Source organism: Etheostoma cragini, chromosome 21, assembly GCF_013103735.1.
Source record: "Etheostoma cragini isolate CJK2018 chromosome 21, CSU_Ecrag_1.0, whole genome shotgun sequence".
Taxonomy (NCBI): Eukaryota; Metazoa; Chordata; class Actinopteri; order Perciformes; family Percidae; genus Etheostoma; species Etheostoma cragini.
The window spans coordinates 9490434-9514967 of NC_048427.1; the positions used below are offsets into that span (position 1 = coordinate 9490434).

At 40.4% G+C, this 24534-nt stretch overlaps 2 protein-coding genes and 1 long non-coding RNA gene across 6 annotated transcripts; 2 read left to right on the forward strand and 1 right to left on the reverse strand.

Moving 5' to 3' along the window:
* Positions 1-853: 853 nt before the first annotated feature.
* On the reverse strand, positions 854-18750 carry LOC117937124. The gene is made up of 3 exons (XR_004655101.1): positions 18612-18750; positions 8439-8442; positions 854-868 (listed from the first exon to the last, which is right to left on the reverse strand). It is a non-coding gene; the product is annotated as an uncharacterized LOC117937124 (long non-coding RNA).
* Positions 3868-14800, forward strand: lgi1b (leucine-rich, glioma inactivated 1b). Of its 2 annotated transcripts, XM_034860833.1 has the most exons (11): positions 3868-3934; positions 4083-4502; positions 4668-4739; positions 6689-6760; positions 7616-7687; positions 10308-10379; positions 11194-11363; positions 12001-12165; positions 12336-12556; positions 12913-13159; positions 14095-14800. In XM_034860833.1, exons 2-11 carry the CDS (start codon positions 4312-4314, stop codon positions 14442-14444), a joined length of 1632 nt encoding a protein of 543 aa, XP_034716724.1. In that variant the 5' UTR covers positions 3868-3934; positions 4083-4311; the 3' UTR covers positions 14445-14800. The 2 variants fall into 2 exon arrangements, with proteins under 2 accessions (XP_034716724.1, XP_034716723.1); XM_034860832.1 differs by lacking the exon at positions 3868-3934 and having other exon boundaries at positions 3968-4502.
* On the forward strand, positions 18018-24104 carry slc35g1 (solute carrier family 35 member G1). Of its 3 annotated transcripts, none has more exons than XM_034860835.1 (6): positions 18018-18312; positions 18343-18561; positions 20600-20780; positions 21742-21876; positions 22144-22340; positions 23189-24104. In XM_034860835.1, the coding sequence occupies exons 1-6, from the start codon at positions 18225-18227 to the stop codon at positions 23599-23601; spliced, it is 1233 nt and encodes a 410-aa protein (XP_034716726.1). In that variant the 5' UTR covers positions 18018-18224; the 3' UTR covers positions 23602-24104. The 3 variants fall into 3 exon arrangements, with proteins under 3 accessions (XP_034716726.1, XP_034716727.1, XP_034716725.1); XM_034860836.1 differs by having other exon boundaries at positions 18018-18299; positions 18333-18561; XM_034860834.1 differs by having other exon boundaries at positions 18018-18561.
* The last annotated feature ends 430 nt before the right edge of the window (positions 24105-24534 follow it).

A 24534-nucleotide genomic window follows, 5' to 3' on the forward strand; every position in this document is an offset into this window, starting at 1 on the left:
TGATTCAACATTTAAAAATTCACCATGTCAACCCATGTCCATCACTTCTGTTCCCTGGTCAACACATCTGTTACATCACATTTCATGGCCCACAGGGGAAGCACTTAACACATCGCCGTTACATTTTTAAACAGCCAGCTTTCCAAATACAGTCTGTGCTCTTGATGGATGTCACATTCCCATTGTTAAACCATTTTACAACAACCCCGTTGCCTATAACCGGAAACTGTTTTATTCCATCATGCTCACCGTATTCTGTGACAGCGAGCGCCGCTTTTGTCATGTCAATGTAGGTCGCCCTGGAAGTTGGCATGATGCGAGAGCATTTCAATACACTGATGTAGCACGACTACTAGAATTGAATCCTCAGGCTCTGGTACCAGAGGGATATGCCCATCATTGCGGATTCAGCCTACCCTTTGTCGCTACATTTGATGAAGCCCTACAGGGATGAAGGGCACCTTACTGTTAGGCAAAGGTGCTTTAACACTAAGCTCAATGCAGCCTGTGTTGCTATTGAGCATGCATTTGGCATCTCAAAGTAAAAGTTCAGGAGGCTCAAGTGTCTGCACGTGAAGGAAGGGCAAACATCCGTGCAGCGGTGACATGTTGCATTTACACACTTGTTTAGATTCTGGTGACCGGGTTAATGAAGATGAGCAGGGTCTTCTTCAACAGGACATCCCCAGTCTTCCCACCCCACCCCTCCTCCCCTCCCTCCCAGAGTGGGCTGATGAAGCCCTATAGCCGTGGGTGGAAAGTACTGAGGAAGAATTATGGAAAACTGATAACCTTTCAGAACATCCCTATAACATTTAGGATGTGCAGAGCAGGCACTTAGCAGGTAATATTCCCAGCTGGTTTTGTCCTCCCCTGTTGCTGGAAGTCTGTCCTTAACTTTATTGTAAGTGATAAGCATGTTACAAAGTTTCTTACTTATTTTATCCAGTTTGAATGTGTATCTTTCTGTGAAGGCCTATTCCAGTTTTTTGTTGTGGTAGATGTGGTTGTATTGTCTGGTCAGCTCCAGTAGCAGCAATGTAGCTCTGTGTGTGTGAATTCTGTACAAACATTGCAGAGTTGTTAAAAACATTAAGATTATCTTCTAATCCTTTAGATGACAAACAAATTCACTGTACCTGTGTGCGGATGAAAATGGATTGAAGGTGTGAAGCGGATGATGAGGTTTACTGCAGAGAAGGAGCAATAACATTGAAAAGAATGGTCAACATGCATTTTCATATTCATGTTTGGCATAGTAGAAAAAATGTACCTTTTTGTAGCTCTAATCTGCTTCAGTATGTCCCTGGCATAACTGCTATGGAACTGCATAAAACACACAGATCAATAACTGCCACCCACATGTATTAAGTTAACTGACTTTCTTTTTTTCTTTTCTCTTTTTTTTACACTCCCCAGTTGTCACTTTCAGCTATTTCTCTGCTCACTCTAAGCATGACAGCACCCTGGCTATCCCTCACCGTGATGCAGATTATGTCCTGCATTGTTTGTGATCAAACCAGGTTCTGCAGGTGCCTTTTTTTTTTTATAAACTTACTCAGTTTTCTGACGAGATCTCCACACACAATTTCCGACAGGTTGTGCCTATCTGAGTAATTGCTTAGTGTTTCATCAGTTTTACTGATGTTACTATTGTCAAACCAATACATTTATTGAAACTGAACTTTGACTCTCTGTGTAATTTGCTTTTGTGCAGTTATGTGATATCTAGACACAAAATGGTAACACAAATATCAAAGTGTTAATTAACTTAATAGACACATAAGATGTGGTTTCTATGTTCCCACAAACCTAACGAAAAAACAAAACTTTGTATGAGGTAATTATTCTGGTTAGTTTTAATGCGATTAAATGACTTTATACAGTGACTTTATACATTGACTTTATACAGTTGTCAAGATAATCCAAAAATTTAGTGTGAATTGTATTTAGTTCCTTCTCATTTTTTGGCTGCATTTTGAAACTGCTCATGATCAATGCTCAACCACAAGATGAAACCTCTTAATGCACAATATGAGATTTCTAGCATACAAAATAAAGTTCAATATATTACACAGAAAACTATTTTACGAGTGTTTTCAAATAAGAGCCAATCGGCTCTTTGGATTTAGTGTGGCGGCTGGCGTTTCCCAGTATGCACTGGGTCTGCCTGGCTCTTGCAGTTAGTGAAAAGCAGCTGAGCTGCCTGCGTCTCAAAACCGGGGCCCCCTTGCTCTCGTGAGATTATTAATAATGTATCCTTCAGTAGTCCCACAAAGGGAAATTACATTTTACACTGTTATTACACACAGACCTGAATTACACACACGTGGTCAGTATCTACAGTGGGGCTTGAAAGTTGGGCCACCCAGGTAAAAATTTGTATATGTGCATAAAGAAGCCAAGAAAAGACGCACAAATCTCCAAGACATCCAACGACAGATTAGACTTTCACATATGTCATGAAAAATTAGATTTTATTTCCGTCATTTAAACTTTCAAAATAACGGCAACTGCAAAAGTTTGGGCACCCTGCAGAGTTAATACCTTCTACTGCCCTCTTTGGGAAGCATCACAGCTTGTAAACTCTTCTTGTAGCCTGCCAAGAGTCTTTTAATTCTTGTTTGAGGCGTGCATGACATCAAAACAAGTCGGACACAAATCTAATCGTGCATTGATTATGCTCAGACCTGGCTCATCATGAACGAAGCTATTATGACAGAAGATGAAAATAAGTCTCCATATCCTTTAACATTAATATTAATACACAAGTTGTCGGGGACACGTGATTTCAAAATAAGATGCTAAAAATAGAATGCTTTAGATCTAAAGAGTGAAGTGTTTGTTTTGCATTCACTATAGGCGGTCACTTAACCCAAATGTGCTTTTGTTGTGTATTTTTCAAGGTAGGCCTACTATAGCATTTAATATCTTTAATCAGGCCTGCAGCCTAATCCATCCATCAATGTTTTTTTATATTTAGGCTACTGGAGGGCAAGTCATCACAAAACATGTTGCAATGAGTATTTGGCTATTAAAAAAAAAAAAAAGGACATCTCCTAGAACATCAGACTTTCATTTTGGAACAAATGTCCTAATTATACTCATTAATTGACAATTCGGTGATCATAGGCCTACATCGTTCATGGTTCACAGGAGATAGGATGCATGTAGGCGTTTGAATTGTAGATGGAAAATAAAGAGTCCATTATGCTTATTTGAATGTGTCTGTGTAATTCAGTCCTTGGGTTAGTGGTGGCAGGGGTGAAACTTCTCCCCAGTCTGGGAATAGAAGTCCAGTGTTTCCTGACATTTCCACAACCCATTGAGCTCAACAAAGTACTCAATGTGGGTTTGAAAAAAGAGGGTGTGAGAGAAAACAATATAAATGACACATTTGTTACCTTTTAGAAAAGTAGAAATAGTTATGAAATCAAGTGATGTGTTTGTATCATGTCCCTCCAGGCCTATTGCATTGTCATACATTATTTATCTGTTAAGATTTTAAAGAAGTAAACAAAATTACTTTTTATTAAAAATAATAGCCTACTTTAATAGGTCCTAATTTATTGTGCCACACTGTCTCAGAATTAGTCTCATTAGTATTATTTTTTAACGGCAGAAGCTCAATATCTTTTCATGGTTGATGTCATTATTATGCCAAAGCAGAGAAGAAAAGATGCAGCATGTCAATGAGTGAGGCAGGTGCATTTGCACAGAGCCTCATGAATAGCCGCGTCCCATTAACCATGCACGGCTCTGAAGCGCGCATAAATAATAGCTGGCACTGCTGATAAAAAAAGCGCACCTTGGGGCCTCCCCCCCTCCTCACTCCCCTCCATTTATCTCTTTTTTTCTTTCTCTCCTTTTTATCTCTCGCGCGAATTTACGCTTTTTCTTTCATGGCAGCAGCATTGAGTCTCACAACTTATTTGTAAGCAGCAGAATAATGAGAAGCACATTTTGCTAGCAGCGTGTTTTGGATGATTTGACATCATTGCTTTTCATGACAACACATCTGAAACTGTGCTCTGTTCTCGTGCCCTAGTCTGTCCCGCATTTGTAATCCTGCGCCTTTGCAGAACGAATCCGCTGGACCGGTGCCTTATCCTATTGAGACGCAAGAAGCATAGACACAAGCCTGCATCTGAGCGCATGACACCAGCTTCTATCATAAAAACAAACAGCACAGAAACCTATGCATTTTTTTTTATAAACACTTTTAAACCCGGAGGTTAAACATCGTAGAGGATTTTGCCGAAAAGTTGCAGGTGCACAATCGTAGTAGGCTACTCGACCTGGAAAGAAGGTATGGGATACCCGGGCAGAGGGAAAGGATGGACGCTCCTGGTTTGGGTCGCCGCTGTCAGCTTGGTTTTGGCAGACGGACGGAGACTGAGACCGCCCAGATGCCCCCTTGGATGTACCTGCACCAAAGACAATGCCCTGTGTGAGAACGTCCGATCCGTGCCTCACACTTTCCCCTCCGACGTCGTTTCACTGTAAGTGGTCCTGAATCTCAATAGACTCTTGTTTGTATTGTTTATATGGTGAAATGACAAGAAAACCTTATGGAAATACTCTGTCTCTGCATTTCAATGTACACAGATCATATCTTTATTACACTTTCAAAAACTACCCTTTCGTTATGTTTTCCATTTATTCAGATCTTTTGTCAAGTCTGGATTTAATGAAATCGTTGGTGGAAGCTTTGTTCACACGCCAGCACTGCAACTGCTGTGAGTATCTGTCTGTCTGTCTGTCCGTCTGTCCGTTGTCAGTATTTTACCAAATAATGAGGCAGGCACTCCCCAGAGGACGTCTATAGCGGCTGATATGCAGATTTAAAGGGGGATTCTCTATAATGGTGTCAGGATTATGCAACAGACCACATGGCTACCAACACTAAGTGGAGGGCCTGGGGAGAGATGAGCTATGTGTGTGTTTGCTGGGATGAGATATAAAGAGACAGAGAAACAATAAACATGTTTCTTTTTTTTCTCAAAGATAGCACTTTGGAAAAAGAGAAAAACGGTCAAATCATAACACACATGACTGTGGACTTTCTTGCCATTTCTTTCTGCATATGACATGTATTATACATCTTGGTAGGACTAGAGTCTATTGTAATTGTAAATCCACAAATTAATAGCAAGGTCGGGCTTAACTGGGCTCTCTAATAACACTTGTTTTACTGTATTGCACATAATAGCACGCTGTCACCAAGCATTATTTCGTCTCAGCAAAACACTTTTCTCGGCGTCAGTGCTTCCATATGTTCAGATGACACCTAATGAGTTTGGATGTGCATGAAGGCTTGTGACCAGAAGGAGAGCCAATTTAACTGGGGAAAACAAATGAGTGGCATTGTCCCCTCTGTCATTACTCACTGCCAAGATGACCTGGAGTATCTTAACCTCCATTAGAGTGCTTCTAAGTCAATGGGGCTCTAGGGCCAACATTGTGGGGTAAAATGTCCCTGTCACTGCTTTGCTGAGCCTGCAATAACAAGATAGACACAAAGACTTTTGTGACTAAATTAGATTTCCAACATTTTGACATCTTGGAGTTATGATGTTTTCCCTACCCTAATAGCCAAATTCCTCACTGGATTTACAGTGTTTGAAGTAAAAGTAAAATATAATGAGATACACTGAGGCACAATATATTCCTGTAGGTCATTATTCCTACATCACTGGTTAAAAGGGTTTCTCAGAAAGATGTGGGATGAGGCATCCATTCGTTTCTTCCACGATTTCATGAGAAACGTGTAGGAGTGATCTGCCATTTCTCTTTGATTTGTTTCATTCATCTATAAACACATGCTGTGGGCAGAAATGCTTAATGAGTCTGCATGTTACAGTAACTGTAGACAATTACAAATAACAAACTTTAATTGCAGACACAGGTCCATATAACAGATCAGACGGTATAAGTAGTGTTAAAAAGGAGCAGCAATAATACATAAAAAAAAACACAGGCTATTACACCAATGTCGTCTTGACATAGAAGAGTATCTATAACAGCTTTTCAGAGGACTGACTGGGGCTTCAGTTATATGGTTCACTTAATTGTGCAGAAGACACATAAAACTAAACATCTGTTGTCTTAAGAGTGCCTCATAGGTTGGCACTTTAGTGGATACAAACAACTGACTGGCACTGTGCCACCTAGGGACCCCAAGCAGCAGCCTCATTGCAGCATTACATGCTACCGTGAGCCTCTGCATTCTCTTTCTTATAGATAGACTATAATTGAGCAGTTTAACACAATGCGATGTAGGTTCTAAACAGTGAGCACTTCACAGAGTCAGAGCACATAGAAAACTTCCTTATAAGCATGTTAGCTTGAGAATACATTTTACAGCGTTGTCGATAGAGGTCTTTGTCATCAATCCAGTCATTGGATATAACATGGTCTAGGTATTTCATTTCCTCACACACAGCAAGAGGGCTACATCAGAGGGCTACATCCCCACTTACTGTAAATCCCAATACTAATAATTGAGTTTAACGGTAAACTGGCAGGAGAGGACAGCAGATTCCTCCCAGATGTCTGTTGATGTTTTCATGTTCAACACAGTTCACCTTTGAGTTATGCAACATTACCAACATAGGGATTTAGGAGTGCTGTGGAGACTGTAATAAAATCTGATTTCCCTGCCATGTTTTTTCCTCTTTCTTCACAGATTGTTCACGGCAAATTCATTCGACCTAATTGATGAGGATGCGTTCCTGGGTTTACCACATCTTGAATATCTGTAAGTAGTTATCTTAAATTCATAAATGGTTAATATAAAGTATACATTTGTGTGGTGAAACATAAAGTACACAAACTGTTCCCCAGTTGTTTACTTTCGGTATTGTACTAATAGGAACTGATTGGCATCCACCAATGGACATCAATCAAACACACTTTCATTTTCCAATTTGAAGGATTTTATTTTTGGTTTTAGCTGCTTAGCGTTGAGAAATGCAGAAGTGTCCATCAACACTTCACTCGAAAAATCGAGCAATATTGGCCCGCTGCCATTTAGACCCCACACAGGTGTTTTCACTTATGTTGCCTGATTAGGAAGGGCCACTTTACATCTTTCTGATTCTTCCTGTTTGTACATACACTTTGCTTACCTCATGTATTGCTGAGCTTAATTGGAAACACGTTTGGTTCTGTAGTGACTATACTAGTGAAAGTATAATTCATTCTGACATCCTCAGTATGCATGTACTGTACAGTTAGTATACAGTGTATTATGTCATTAGGACAGAGCTCAGGTTTTTCAGACAACCCTTCAGTAACTGCTGTCAACACTCACAACTGCAAAGGGAGAAGACATGCAGAAAGTTAAAGGATTTCCATTTAAGGATCACAATACATATATTTTTTTTCAACATCATTTTTGGGGGGGCTTTTCTCTTTATTAGTGACTGTGGATAGACAGGAAAGGGGGAGAAAGATGGGGCCGCTGCAGGACTCAGCCAACATGGGGTGAACACTTTACTGGGCGAGCTAGAGTCCACCGCAGAGTCACAGTATGGTTGATGTTTTTGTGGGATTGCTTAGTTGTAATCCTAATCTATCAAAAATGCTAATGAAAAATACTTGTCATTTGCAGATTTATTGAAAATAACAAAATCGCATCGATATCCCCGTATGCTTTTCGGGGCCTGAAAGCACTGATACATCTGTAAGTATTTTGGTTCTGGAAGCTATGTTGGAAAATGTTCTCTTCTTTTCTTCCTTCTTTCCTACTTTACTTCCTTCATCCTGTATTCCTGTAACGAGGGAGCTTGCCTCACTGTATCTGTTCCTTCTTCCTTACACCTCCAGATTTTATCAATCATTACTTTACATAAACTCCGAATCATTAACAAGTCCAATCTCTGTGGGAGAGGTAATAGGATATTAGTAGTCATGGTGTTCTAACATAAACTGCGCATGCATTTCCTGTTTCTCCCTCTCTGTATCACCTTGTCACTGTCTGAAATGCAAAGGTAGGCAGAAGTGCTGCTGCCAGTGGGGATGAACATGGTTACTGGCTGAAGGTTCAGCTGGATCAGGTTGCTCTAGGGCCGATCTGGATGTCACATGGCCTCAGTGGACCAACAGAGTTGTCTTTCACACATTTTTGGCATATAAAGATAAATTATTTTGTGGCTAACGTGATCAGGAGTGTCAGCAGTGCCGGTGTATTTTCTGTAGACTGCTTGGGGGTCTATCGTGAGTGTGATAAGTAATGCATACTTTATCTGTATTTATAGTATCTAAGAAAGACAGCATCCCTTGTTAATAAAAGTGTTAACAACATCTTAATACAGGAAACAGGCAAACAGTTTGCATCAGTGTTTAGTAAACACTATTCTATGTTACTGCAACGCTTGCCAAAGCTAAAGATAGGTGAGAGCATGAGTGACCTGTATGTCAGGACTAAATATAACTGACCTGTATCCTATCACCGTGTGACCTACGTGCAATCTGTCTCTAAAGTCTATCTCACATTTCGAGTTTGTGCATTGCATAGCCAAACATTTGCATACTTGTGTTCATCGTTTGTAACTTATATGGAATGTACTGTAGAGGAAAGAGCTCAAACATGAGTGATTAAACAGCATTTATTCATGCATGCTTTTGGCAAGAGAACGCATAGCTCTGATGATAAGACAAGGGAAGCATGATTAAAACTGCAAAACTGGTGTTAGTTACAGCATTAGAGGCTCTCTCAGAAAGTAAAAAGTTAACACATTAATAGCCATTTTCCACAATTAATGCTTTACAAAAAGCATGACTTCACACAATGAAATTCAAGCAAACACTTCCATATGAGGTCTGTCAAGGGTTTGCACTCATTGTGCCTTGTGTACGGATAGATATTAATTACAGTGACCTCTTTAACAGCATGCACTGTAATAACCCACGTCACAGGAAATGTGACACTGTTGGAAATGGAAACTGTTGCAGCAGACGTCACACTAATGAGTAGTCAACATATATAGTCAGTATTTAGACAACACAACAGAAAATCTCATCCCACCAGTGTTCTTAGAGAGAAAGTAGAGACTAGATTTAGACCAAGAACTATTTCAGGCTTGACATTCTGACCTTACAATTCAATTTATTCTGCAATTTTAGAACAGCTAGTTATATATATGGTATATACCAAGACTTGTTATGCCCTATAAGTTAAGTATAGTGTTAAAGGCATAGTTCACAATTTCAGGAAATACCTTCATTCATTCTGTTAGCCAGATTGACTTGAGCAAGAGTAGAATAAACTAATTGAAAATAATTACAAGCAGGCAAAGTTGTTATTGCAATGCTTTGACAATATTAATGGGACATAGAGTTAGCTGTCACAAAGGCTAAGTGGTAAAATATAGGCAGGTTTCCTTCCCCAACCCAAGGTTGTTAACTGGATAATATCAGCCAGTTAAAACCAACCAATCAAAAGCTGGCCAAGAGTTACTGTAGATCAACACCACTGTCATGTTGTGTACATCAAGAAGCTACAAACAGGAAATGGTTAGCTTAGCATAAAGACTGGAAATGGGGGACACCAGCTAGGGGAAAGTTCACTAGTTAACAAAATATATCTAATTTGTTTATTCGGTAAAAAAATATGAAAAGTGTGACTTTAAAGGAGGGTTACGCAGTGACTTCTTGGAGGTTTGATGGTAGCTTTATCTACAGATGTGAACTGTGATTTACTGTTAAAAACTGTCGATGCAACTACATGGATAAATGTGCTCTGTCCATGTTTCATAAATTAGTTTATAGAGTAAAGTAAACTAAAGGAATGATGAATAAATGTGTCATGAGAGGGCATTTGAAATGTGTCACAGTTAATATATTATTAAAGGGCACAGGCTGGGGTCCTGCTGGAATCCTGTCCACTCTGCTCCATCCCCATCTGCTTGGAGAGTGCATTCTTGCACAAACTCAAAGCAAAATGGCCTCGCTCTGGAGAACCAACTCTCACATAAATAATGCAGTGTTCATGAATTAGACTGACATTTCATTTTATTCACATCTTTTTCTAGTTTGGAGTTCAGTCTTTTGCTCACAAATTAAATGTGTCCGTAGGGTGCCAGCTTTTTTAACTGGCTGATATCATCCAGTTGACAGGAAATCCCCCTCTATTTTACCACTTAGAGACAGCAAACTCCATGCCAGATTTAACATTGTCAGGGCATTGCAATTCTGACTTTGGTTGCGTGTAATGTTTTTTAAAATTTGTTTCATTCTACAAGAGCAACTGCCTACCTCTAAGTCAATCACCATGTGTTTTCTTTTTTCTCTTTGTTGATTAGGAGTCTGGCTTACAACAACCTTGAGACATTGCCCAAAGATGTCTTCAAGGGAATGGATGCTTTGACCAAAGTGTGAGTTCAGTCTGTCTTACTGTTTATTCATTTCTGTTGATTTAGTGTATGTGTGTAAGGTTAAAGTAATTATACAACTACTTCTAAATTGATTTGTAATAGACAATGTTTTTTATTTTTATTATTTATTCTGAAAAATCGGATGTAGAACTCAAATGTAACACTATTTTTGGTAGGGTGGTTAAGGATGAATGCCCTCTTTTCCTAATCTGTGGGATTAAATACAGTAATATGAGGTCATGGGGCTAAAAATGAAAAGAGAAATTTCCACACTAAACAGAGGATGTAAAAGAAAGAAGCTGGGGGTAAAAAGAGGCTACAGTGAGGCGGAAAAGAAATAAGAAGAAACGCAGTAAAGAAATAAAAAATTGTAGAAGAAGCTGTTTCCTGCTGCAGGGGGAAAAAGGTAAAGATGTGAAGGAGAGAAGAGGAAAGCTTGGGTTTGCATGCCAGACTGTCAGCGTAAATGGTAAACAAGTCAATTACAGAGCAAAGAATTGGATCCTCGCTTTTTTCATACGCCCACAATCAGCTTGAATAATGCAGGCTACAATGTGTGTTTTGATTCAATACCCACATCCAAGGTCAACAGCAATTCAGACTGAGAGTGGGCGACGAGCCGAGGCTACTCAGGAGATAAGACACTTGTTGCTGTGGCTTTCCTGGCCCGAAGCCAAAGTGCAGCCACGGCGGGGAGAGACAGACCGGGGATTGACGATCAAACACTTAAAATGCATATTTTCAAAAGTAAATATTAATCATGTCTTGACAAGCCTGTTAAGTGATATCCAATGAGATTTTTGTGTATGTGTAGGGATCTACGTGGCAACAACCTGATATGCGACTGCAAGCTTAAGTGGTTGGTGGAATGGATGCATCACACTAATGCCACCCTGGACCAGATCTACTGCAGCGGCCCACCCATTTACCAGGGGAAGAAGATCAATGACTTGCTGCCACACTCATTCGACTGCATCACAGCAGGTATCCTATTCCTGTATCTGCGCCCAGCCATAGAAGCATTAAACTAGCATTAGCTTTCTGTTACCATTTAACTGCTTCACCCCTTTTCACTCTCTCTTCCTTCCTGTTCTTATCAGTAATGCCAATTGTGCGGTGAATGAAGCTGAAATGTAATTGCTGTCTTCTTCCTGTTGCTGAAGACAGCAATATGAATGGATTTTTTTAAAGGTCCCATACTATGCTCACTTCCATGTTCATATTGTATTCGGGGTTTCTACTAGAAAGTGTTTACATCTCTGTCTGGAACGCTCCCTTTTAGCGCCTGTCTCTTTAAGACACTCACCCGAAAAAGCCTCTGCACCGTTATTGCAGCCGGAGAATAACTATAACGGAACTGTAGCGGCCCCTTCAAGCTATATGTAGTATAGTTGTGACATCAACACGGTACAAAAGTCCTGACGGCTCTTTTAAAAGCCCAGTTATAGAATCTGGGCAGTGTGCATTCATCTGTAGCTTGAACGTTTTGATACATTCCCAGTATTTGTACGGTACCTAGACCTGCTTTATAATAAACAAACAAGACGTGGAAATCTCACTTTCACAGGGGACCTTTTAAAAATAAAGGATTGAACCCAGTGTCATCATGTTACATCTACAGAGTTTGCCTCCTATCAGTCCCTGAAGTTTGAGTCGATTTCGGTGGGGGCCTTCACCTTTGGCGAGGATCAGTATGTTGTGTTTGCACAACCGTTTGCTGGGACGTGCAGCTTCCTGGAATGGGATCACGTTGAGCTGACCTTCAGGACTTACGACACCATTGAAAGTAAGTCCATAAACAAGTGAAGAGCAGTATCAATGTTATTTGGGAATCAATCCGATGTAAAGGTTTCTGCCTTGAATGGCAATGTATTATTGTTAATGGGGGACACAACAATCTAGTATTAATGGTTATTTGTCCCGTATTGAGAATGTGTCTTCCATTTTCCTATCCAGGCACCTCCACTGTAGTCTGCAAGCCCATGGTGATCGACAACCACCTTTTTGTCATCGTGGCCCAGCTGTTCGGGGGCTCACACATTTACAAACGCGACCCCTCTGCCCACAAGTTCATCAAGATCCAGGACATAGACATCCTGAAGATTCGCAAACCTAACGACATCGAGACATTCATGATCGATGGAGAGTCTTTCTTTGTCATCGCTGACAGCTCCAAGGTCGGCTACTTTTTGCTTTTCCACTATTTAATGGTGTTTTTTTGATTTCATGGTATGTGATTGCATAACATTGTCCAGGTGTTTCTGTTATGGTGTCCAGCCCCTGTTTGGGCACTGCTCCTCTAAGCTCCTCCTCCCACCTTGTCAGCCATTCCTTCCCCCTGGTGTCCTTCTCTGGAGCATGTTGGTTTGCATCTGCAAATGTTAGCATATGCTCTCACATATGTTTGGGGACACTCAGGCCCGCACACACACACACGCACATCTTTGGTTCCATACTCACACTATGCACAAAGATGTGTTACAGTAAGCTTTGAATAACTTGATCTGACATTTTGTACACGTTACTTTCGTAGGCCGGCTCCACAACAGTGTACAAATGGAATGGCAATGGCTTCTACTCCCACCAGTCACTCCACCCGTGGTTCCGAGACACGGACGTAGAATATTTGGAGATCTCCAACAAACCCCACCTGATCTTGTCCAGCAGCTCCCAGAGGCCCGTTGTCTACCAGTGGAACAGGAGCCAGAAACAGTTTGACCGTAGGACCGACATACCAGAGATGGAGGATGTCTTCTCTGTCAAACACTTCCGGGTCAAAGGTGAGAGCTGTAGCTTGAAAAGCAGTGTATGTACACACAGGGTTTATTTTGACACTAATTAAAAAAGACATTGTACACTCGTAAGGAATTTCTAACCATAAAGTATCACAGTATCAGCTTGTGTGAGTCACTCTGTCCTTGGAGCAGGATACGGCATAATACAGTACTCTAGATGCCAGTATGCAGGTTTTATTGCGCAGATTGTCTGGTGTGTGTCATGACTTACAGTGGACTTTGATTGAGGGTCAACATTTCCTTTCATGCGGTTAATTAAATAAAAAAATACATGTCAGTTTTCGCTGTGATTAATTTCACTTTAGTTCGTCATTCCTCATTTGCATTTATTTTAAAGGTGTTTACACGGCAATTAAACCTGCCCATTAATCATCACTGTATAATCTTTGTGTTTTCTCTCTCTGAAGGGACAGCTCATCTATTAGTGACTCTCTGCTGAGTAGTTATAGATAACAAGTGTGGAAGAAAAGTTTTTTCAGGTTCAATGTGGCTGGTTCAGATGAGTTTATTTATTTATTATATATTTTTTACTGCACAGTGGAGACAGACGTTCACACGATGCTATAGAATTCTCTCTGAATACAATCCATTCTGCCTGGCCAGGGTTTTACACAAGTTTACAGAAAATAGAATAAACAAAAGCTGAGAACACGCTCAACTCACACGTCTGTTTGAGTAGATTTGCATAGACTCAATGCTGTCTGCTTCAGGTTGAAATGTCATAAAGAACAGCAGGAACTAATCCGTGAACAGGAACGAGAATATTAGGATGAGACAAAAAACTGTTAGAGAATTTGTCTACACAAGCTACACATTCTTTTGAAATTACAAAAGAAACATTTTTTATGAGTTTTTCTATTTCAGATTTTGATTTAGTAGCTGATTGTGTAAACTCAACAGTCCCGTGAATCTTCTTAAAGGTGAGCTGTTTATATGCTTGACAAGATTCATCGGGGACTCCAAGGTGATGCGCTGGGACGGTGCCATGTTCAAGGAGGTCCAGACATTTCCCTCCCGTGGCTCCATGGTGTTCCAGCCTGTTTCCATCGGCAACTGGCAGTATGCCATCTTGGGCAGCGATTATTCACTGACGCAGGTCTACCAATGGGACACCGAGAGGGGCCAGTTTGTCCCATCTCAGGAGCTGAATATCCAGGCGCCTCGAGCATTTTCTATGGTTTCCATTGACGACCGGGTGTTCCTGCTCGCATCCAGCTTCAAGGGAAAAACTCAGATCTATGAGCACCTTATGATCGACTTGAGTAATTAAACCCCTCGTTTTATTTGGGACAAATTAGGTTTACTACCAATTGACTGCTTTCTTCTGTGATTGTGTTGAACGTGTCAGTCCCATTAGAATTCACCAGCAATTGCCAGCTAAGTTTAAACAAAAGCACGTTTCAAGGGTCTGAACTGTATTTCAAATACAGTTCAGACCCTTCAAATTGAGATTAAGTGGTTGACATTTGTTATTATCCATGAGTTTATGTTAAGACCTGACACCATTTCCATTGCATTGGAAATACAGTGGGGAAAACAAGTATTTGATACACTGCTGATTTTGCTGGTTTTTCTACTTACAAAGCAGGTAGAGGTTTGTAATTTTTATCATAGGCACAATTCAACTTTGAGCCCCAAAACCTGGCCCGTTGGTCCAGATCCAGACTTTCAGCTCCCTCCAAAAACTTTCTATTGGGTTCAGGTCTGGAGACTGGCTAGGCCACTCCAGGACCTTGAGATGCTTCTTACAGAGCTACTCCTCGGTTGCCCTGGCTGTGTTTTGGGTCGTTGTCATGCTGGAAGACCCAGCCACGACCCATCTTCAATGCTCTTACTGAGGGAAGGAGGTTGTTGGCCATAATCTCGTGATACATGGCCCCATCCATCGTCCCCTCAATACGGTGCAGTTGTCCTGTCTCCTTTGCATAAAAGCCTCCCCAAAGAAAGTTTCCACCTCCACGCTTCACGGTTGGGATGATGCTCTTGGGGTTGTACTCATCCTCTTTCTTCCTCCAAACACAGTGAGTGGATTTTAGACCAAAAAGCTCTATTTTTGGCTCATCAGACCACATGACCTTCTCCCATTCCTCCTCTGGATCATCAGATGGTCATTGGCAAACTTCAGACGGGCCTGGATATGCGCTGGCTTGAGCAGGGGGACCCTGCATGCACTGCAGGATTTTAATCCATGACGGCGTAGTGTGTTACTAATGGTTGTCTTTGAGACGGTGGTCCCAGCTCTCTTCAGGTCAGTGACCAGGTCCTGCCGGGTAGTTCTGGGCCGATCCCTCAGCTTCCTCATGATCATCGATGACCACGAGGTGAGATCTTGCATGGAGCCTCAGACCGAGGGAGATTGACCGTCATCTTGAACTTTTTCCATTTTCTAATAATTACAGCAACAGTTGTTGCCTTCTCACCGAGCTGCTTGCCTATTGTCCTGTGGCCCATCCCAGCCTTGTGCAGGTCTACAAGTTTATCCCTGATGTCCTTACACAGCTCTCTGGTCTTGGCCATTGTGGAGAGGTTGGAGTTTGTTGGATTGAGTTGGTGGACAGGTGTCTTTTATACAGGTAACGATTTCAAACAGGTGCAGTTAATACAGGTAATAAGTGGAGAACAGGAGGGCTTCTTAAAGAAAAACTAACAGGTCTGTGAGAGCCGGTATTCTTACTGGTTGGTAGGTGATCGAGAATGTGATTTTCTGGATTTTTGTTTTAGATTCCGTCTCTCACAGTTGACGTGTACCTATGATAAAAAAAATTACAGACTGCTACAAAATCAGCAAAATCAGCAGTGTATCAAATATTTGTTCTCCCCACTGTATATTCAACAAGGTGTTTGGCAACCTGCTGCAACTACTTTATTTTAATAATCTTCTTGTATTTTCATCTTGATTCCTCACTGTTTGGAAATGCCTTATTCTCCATTTGAAAAAAAAAAACTAATTCCACCCAGAGTGCAAACTGATTATCTTTCAGGAAAAACTAAACTATAAAACCATTGCTTTTGTATTTTAATCACCCCTGCAGGTGTACTTGCAGTTTTTAGATATACAATATGTCTCTGCAATTCAACTCCATACAATTTTATTTCTACTGTAGGATATAGGAATTTGGTAGTGCTTGTGACCACGCAATACTAGTAAAACATTCTTGAAGGAAAGGTGTTCAGGTTGAAATGTACAGTTTTGTCTAAAAACAAACAATGGACACATGAGACATTTTTTCTTAATTTAAGTCATCTTTATTTAACAAAGCATTTCAGGAAAATTCACATCAGAGTAAAATGTCATGAGAGATTATTCATAAAGGAAAGGTTACTGAGACATGTAGATGTTGTATTCAAGCAATGTGTCATATGTCAACTCGTATGTGACAGAATCAGGGTTAATAGATAACCTGTAGATTTCACAAATGTACAAAAATCTTTTCAAATTGGAATCTAACCCACATTTAATGATTAGGTAACAGCAGTAGTTGGAAATGACAGGTGTAGTTTGTTAGTATAATACCTGACTTTAAAAGTAACACAAGGCAAGCTTCCAAACAAATGCGGGTAAAATTTGGGCTAATTGTATTATATACATTCTTCCAGTGCAATTTCATAGCTAATCAACCTATCAGTCTTTTTTATTACTTACCACTTAAATAAGTGACCCTAAATGAAGAAACCATTAAACACTGTGAGAAACTGAGAAAAACACCTTTTCTGTTCTGTCTACTCTATGACCATCACTTAAGCAAGACTGCATGCATGACATGGACACTCATGGTGTTAAATCCTGATGAATGACTCGCTAGAAGCGTCCCACTGTGTCACCTAGCCCTCCCTCTTTCACTGCACCCTTTCCCCTTTTCTCCCTCATTGATAACCCCATTGTTGTCTTTACTCTGCAACTAAAAAGCCACCCACTGTGCAGCACCTGGTACCTGTGCTTTCACAGGGTCCTTGTACTCTTACACAAACAAAACTGAATTCTGATAACAATTACTGACTTCACTGATTTGCCAAATATATTGTTTACGTTTTTACAATACTGTGTAAAGTAATTTATATGACATTGCTTTTGTATGTAGAGGGGACCACACTCAATGTTATATTTTCCATAGACATAGAATTTAGTCTAGATAAGGATCACCTCCTTAAATGCTGTGTAACATGCTACTTTTGCTAAATAGTGTAGTCCTAGGCTACTTGTGTCAGTCTAATCTAGTTAGGTAAGGATAGAGGATAATATCTATATTCCTATGTCATCTTCCTTGTTGTCTTTTATGTAAAGTGGTAATAAAATACTAAAATGTTAACTCAGAGATTCAGTTCTTTTATTGTTGATTAACTACTGTTGTGTTTTATTCCTCTTTGAATTTGTGATTCTTGTTAATAGCTAATATTTACAGTTTAGTGCACTGGCATCCAGTCTTGCCCTAAAAAAAAGAAGTGCTGTTGTCAGTCAGCAGTCAGCCAGTGTGTTGTGAGCACCACACTGTGGTGGTAAATAGAAAAGGCAAAGTGAATCAGCAAAAACATCAGTTACTTTCAAAAGATGCATTGATACCCCAAGAAAACTTGGGTTTCTTTATTTCTTTATTTATTTTGGGGGGAGGGGGGGTTATATCTCATATATTGAGTCAAAGTTAAGATTTTTTAGTCAACTGTCCTTCAAATTCTTTATTTTGCATTAAAAGTCATCATTTTTACCTAGATATTATGAGCCACACAGCTGTAATACTTGTTGAACTAACATAACCTACATTTATAAAAAGAAAAGAAAAAAGTGTGTAAAATGAGTTTTGGTTGGTTCAAATGTCCACTGCCTCCCTCTGCTATGGGCGTAAACGTTAGGTAATCTCATGGTTCTCCAGCTGAGTTGTTGGTTCGGGTTAGGTTCAGTTCTGCCCCCCTGTGGGTAAAGTAACCACCGCATGGGAGTTAGAATCCTGCCACCAAGGTTAGTCATTAACCTTATCTTCTCACTCACCCCGGGCACCGAAGAAAGCGGACAGCATTCTGTCCAAGGCATGCTGCCGCCCGGCCGTCACATCTTACCATGGGCGACCGTAACCACAGCACACACGAGCGGGCTTTGTCCATAGAGGACGGCGTTAGTGTAGTGTTTCACAAAGTAGACAGCCATGACACAGTAGTGTTTCACAAAGTAGACAGCCATGACACAAACAGCGGCGACGAGAGTGGCGATGATGAACGGACGGCAGCGAGGATTCACTTGCAAAATAACTGCCGTGTGTCGTGTGAATACGGTGATGATGCTGAGGGAGCGAGAGGAAGCGACGGCTCTCTGGAAGTCAGCGAGAAGAATCCACTATGCCCGCCGGCGTTTTGCGTCAGAAGCAGGCTCGCATCCCGAGACGGAAGCGCACGTGAAGGTAGAAGAAATTAAGCACGCACTTGACGTACTAAACTAGATCAGTTTAACGGCATCTAAGTGATACGTGTCTCCATCTTCACACCACATGTTAGTGAATTTTGTTTCTGATGGGAAGAAAATGCGTACAGTGTTAAGCAGCCGGAGGACCAATGGCTTCCTGCGTAACCTTACGTTATACAACTGTAACGTAATGTATTAGGATAATCAGTGCTGATATCACGTGGAGGCTAATAGCCAATATAGCAGGGATACAGCTAGTGAAGGGAAAACACATTCATTGATTTTTTTTTTTAAAGAAACTATTTTTTTCTCTAGGTCTGACCCGAATTTCGAAATGTCATGCTTTACGTCACAGTCGTCATGCAGAGTTATAATCATATTTTTTTTTTATCATGGTCGTTTATTATTTCAGAATAAACGGACAACATAGCCTACCCTTAATTTACGTGTTGTCCCTAATAATAACTATAATGATGCACATTTGATGGAAGCCACCCTAGCATAATCCATGAGACGCATTTCTTTCTCGGGCTTTCAGTTGTGTTTCAACTTGTTTCTATGTAAATCTTATTATTTCCACCATACACATATGTGTGTTTTATGCTGGTGTGTATGTTTTTTGTCTTTGTGAAGCACTTTGGTGTAATCTTTGCTTTTAAAGTGCTGTTGAAACGACATAAACGTGAAACGTAAAGAGAAGAGATGACACCAGGGCCACCATATGGCTTTTAGCATATCACACTTGAAGAAAAAAAGATCTTGTTTCCATCCCTATGGAGACAATCGTGATCTGAATATATTTTGCTCACACTCTAGTTTCATAAGTAAGTCAACAAAGAAGGTGTTATAGTATCTTTTCCCCCCTGTATTATTTGAAATTAGGACAAACGATGATTTGGCTTTTTTTGAAAGTCTACAAGTAAGTTATAGCCCACACCCAAAGCCTCTGGATGTTTTTTCCCTAAGTGTATCTTTTGTAGGACTACCTAGGTAATACATGACACACATATGGACTGAATAGGGTATAAGTATTCTCACACCAAAAGATAATATTTTAGACAGTAATGATTTGGACAGTAATTCATTATATTGTTTACAAATGTTCAGTGAAGTGATTATATTATTATATAATGTATTCCAAAATTCTATCGCTTTCTAGTGATTTACTAATGCAGTAAGCATTTTTTTCTGTGTCTACTTGGCATAATAGGGGAACCAAGTAGTGGTGTAGTCTACGTGATATGCAGATATACGCATGTCACTAAGAAAGCTCCAGGATTTCCATACACCCACTTAAAAACAACATACTTTCCTTTATGTTTTGAATTGTTATCTGTGTTTTTCTTCTTCACATAAGCTAAATAAAGGTATTTCCCCTGGAAATTGGTGCATTAAAGTGTATCCAAATACAGGACATGAAGTTGTTGATGTTCAACGACCTCAACCTGACCCCCCCCCCCCCCCCCCCCCACTATGATATGCCCCCCCCCATGCAAATTCTGGCCAATATACAGTGCAGCATACCCACTACAATACATTAGACACCACTGGAACTAAGAATAAAAAAAGAAATGTCTTTGGCATGGTGCAAGGTTAAGAAATCAAATACCGTAAGCCTGTGTGATAAGTAAAACCGTAACTAGACAACACATTGTGGACCAATACAAAGAAAGATGTCTGAGTGACCTCAGGTTGGACTCTAATCTCCACAAGCATATCAGTTTATTGTTCCACAGGCAGGGTTTGCAAACACTACACCACTGTCATTTGCAGATCTTTTGTCTGTGTTTTCATTCAACTGAATTTTGTACCCAGGCCACATGGAGTTTAATAACATTTTTTCAACTTCACTGCTCCATTGTGCCATTACTGTATCAACATAAGCGGAATATAATAAGCAATTTTTTTTATGAAATGTGGAACGGTGATACCCATTTAAGCGCTCTGTCTCTCTCCCTCTCCCCTCATACATATCTGCTCCCCCACCTTAACTCCTTGTCCTTTTGACTCGCTCCTTTTTTTCCAATTTTTTTCAGACTCAGAGAAACCAAACAGATGTCCAGGTCTTGGTTTGTTCTATGCTTTCCTGTCCACTGTTTTCTTCTCCATCATTGCACTCTTGGTGAAAACCATCGAGGGGGTCCACGCCATTGAGATCAGCGCCATACGCTGCTTCTTTCAGATGCTTTTTACTATGCCCTTACTCATCTACCACAAGTAAGAAAACATCTAAGCATTTAGATTTCCACAGTTAGACAGTAAAGTATTATTATTTCTTTCAAACCACCAATTTATATGTTATGGTTATTTTAGATGCTCAAAAGCGAGGTCATGCATTTCCCTGCCAGCAATTTTCTAGGGGGATTCCTACATTTGTGTTCATGCCTCTTAGAAATCATACAACCACTGCTCAACACATGAAGTTGTATAATGATCAACCTTTCTATTTATTCTATTTAAGTGTACTGAACAATAATAGCAAATTGTAACTTATGTGCAGTGAAATTAAATACTTTCAATAAACCCCTTATAAAGTGAAATACTGTGCAAGTTCTAATAGAGACGTGCATGTTTTAAGGGCTCCTTTGCACCAGAGGCACAATCTTAGTAGTGTAAGTATATGTGTTTTTATAATGTTTATAACAAGCCGTGTGGTACTATTATGTCACAATGTATACAATAACGTGCCCTCCAGCAAACTAAATAAAAAAAGCACAAGTAATTGAAAGTTCATGACGCAAAAGAAGATAACGTCTAACAATCATTAATTTTCTCTCTGCCCATTTGTTCCACTTGCTTATTATGAGTTGCTTCTTTGCATAGAAGAACAGAAAACCAGTTCACTTTAGAATCCCTTTGTGACCCCAAGAATCAAAGATAAACTTAAATGCCAAAGACTGCCACCGGTACTTCTATTCATTCATTTACCTATTCATCCATCTATCCATCCGTCCATCCGTCGCCTACATAACCAACTCTCCTTCTCCAATCCGTTCCTCCGTCCATCCATCACGGTCATCCCCACATTACTCACCCATCTGTCCGTCCAGTCATTTGTCATCTCTCCGGTCACTGAAAATTCTAAAATTCTCTTTATAACTTACTCTGTCGGTCAGTTTCATCACCCATCCATCCAGTCATTCATTCATCCATCATCTTCATATCTCTGCTCCTCCAGGACAGGTTTCCTCGGTCCCAGAGACAAACGCATATATCTGGTGCTTCGGGGTTTCATTGGCTCCAATGCAATGATCCTGCTCTTCTATGCTGTTCAGCAGATGCCGCTAGCCGACGCCACAGTCATCATGTTCAGGTAGGAACTTAATACAATGTTAATGAGTGTAGTTTTCTACAAATAGATCCTATCTTCCCTGATAGTAAGTCTGCCTCTCGTTCTTTTCAACATTTTCCTAATCTCTCCCTCTTGTATCTCTCAGCAATTCATTAAAGATCTGGAATATGTCATCTCTCATCTTCCCTGTAGGATTTATTTATTTAAATGTACCCATACAGGTGTTATTTTTCCCAAATGTTCTCACCTCTATCAATATCTCTCTGTCTTTTACACCCTTTCTTTCAGTAATCCTGTGTTTACCTCCCTGCTGGCCTGGATCTTCCTGAAGGAGAGATGTACAATCTGGGATTGTATCTTCACTATTTTTACCATCACTGGAGTCCTCCTCATCGCCCGACCGCCATTTCTCTTTGGCGAGCATCGGCGCGGCATTGAGGGCAACTATGCTAACCACATTAAGGGGACTATTGCTGCCTTTGCAGGTGATACTATTATTAATGAACACAGTGTGGCCGGGTTAGATAGATAGATAGATAGATAGATAGATAGATAGATAGATAGATCCGGAAGAAGTATGATGTTGGCAAGTCTGTTCAGACTCCTTGCCCATCTGTCAGTCAGGATTACCATGGCAAGTAGCTATGTCCCCGGCATCAGCACATCAGCTGGGAGGTACAGTCTTTTCAATTAGTCATGGTTATACTCTGAGGAGTCTCCTCTCGTCGTGGCAACATTTTCCAACTAGAAGGAATCGCTAGTTTAGCAACAAAGTCCTGCTTCTTCACAGGCTCCCAACACGCAAACAATTACTTTCTTCCGCGCTTACTAGGTGTCTCAAAATGAAGATCAGAGTAAGGCTGTTATTTCTAACAGAGTTGGATCTGTGGTCTCTTCAGCAGCTGCACCATGGCAGAGTTCATTCCCCTGATTTTCCATGTTTTCTAAGTAAAACCAAGTTAAACTTTGGCCCCCAAAATAGGAAATGAAACAGAACATTGAGCGGAGGTGGATGTTATGCCACTGCCAGTTTCACTGCAGAGAAAGATGGAGCAGTTCTTTTTATTATCTAAATTCCAAGTTGAGTGCTTAAGTATAAAATATCAGGCATGGCAGAACATATCAGAGAAATAGGCGGTCCAGGAGTAAAGAAACTCAAATGAACAGCTTTAAGTTAAATCACTCAAGTATTTCAGGTATGGAGCCATGAAGCAATGAATTTGAAAGTATATTTTATTTGTCCTTTAAGTCTCATATCTCTTTCTTATTGTTTTAGTAATTTAATTATTCCTCTAATTGCTGTTTTCATTCAGTCTCTTATTTTTTATCATAGGAGCTATCGGGGCTGCTTTTACATTTGTTGTCCTTCGCAAGATGGGGAAGAGCGTCCATTACTACCTCTCTGTCTGGTACTACGCTGTCATTGGGTTCATCGAGTGCATCATCACAGTATCCGTCCTGGGGGAGTGGAAAATCCCGTACTGTGGCCGTGATCGGTGGCTGCTGATGCTGATTGCTGTCCTGGGTATTGCCGGCCAGAGCTTCCTCACAAAGGCCCTCCAGATTGAGAAGGCTGGACCTGTGGCTCTAATGAGGACTATCGATGTGGTGCTGGCGTTCACCTTTCAATTCATTTTCCTCAACCGTGCACCGACCATGTGGAGCCTCGGAGGGGCGCTGTGCGTCGTGGCGAGCACTAGTGGAGTAGCACTCCAGAAGTGGTACAGCAGCTCTCGCAAGAGCTGAGGAGAAGCAACATAGAATACTTTGGTATTACTATCTTTTTTTTCTCTATCATATGTTCTTGATTCTGTAGTTTACTTGTTACTTTTGCGTAAACCAGCGAGAAGGTTTAACCTTATTGAAGAGTTGTGTACAAAATCAATGGGACTGAAAGTTTAATTTCATCATAATAAAGCAGTTGTATGAAGGATAGCCTCAGTCCCATTTTACATTTGCTTTAACCTGAGTACAATAGCCAAAGAGAGAGGTTTATTGCACTGGGACCATCCATACTGTGTTGGCAATAATATTATATGGAAAAATAGTATACTCCATATTTCATATTTATTGTGGTATGCACTAGGCACTATTGAGTGAGTATCTGCAAAAATATATTTTTGGTGCTGACAATGAAGCTAGGATCACTCTGGTCATAAAAAATGAAACGTAATGCAAACCAAATAAGCACTTAGGTACATGTTTGTTTGAAAAGAAAAACATCACAGATATTTGAGTCAACAAAAAAAGTATATAAAAGATGAAAAAAAAATCAAAAATTTGGCTACAATTATAAACTCTAAACAGCTGTACAATTTACTCAGGGATCTCTTGCCGAACTGCTTATAAATGCCCAAATATGAATTACACCTGAATCTAATCCATGAAGAATTTCTTCTTTGTTATTATTGTCACAATCCATAGTGACTCATTTCTTAAAAATATCTTTGAAGTGCCTTAAGTAGGGAACCTTGACCTCCAGCTTCCCTTAGTGGAGCGCCTCAGTAACACCAATCACACCTGGCCAGCTCCCAGGTGTGATTGTAAATATGAAGTAGGGTGCTTTTTTTTTTTTAAAGATAAAGCCCAACAGCATTTTTAATGTGGCAGCATAGGGCATGGCCGCTATCCCCACGCAGAAGGCTGCACACATTTCTTCATCTCAGGAGGAGTCAACGC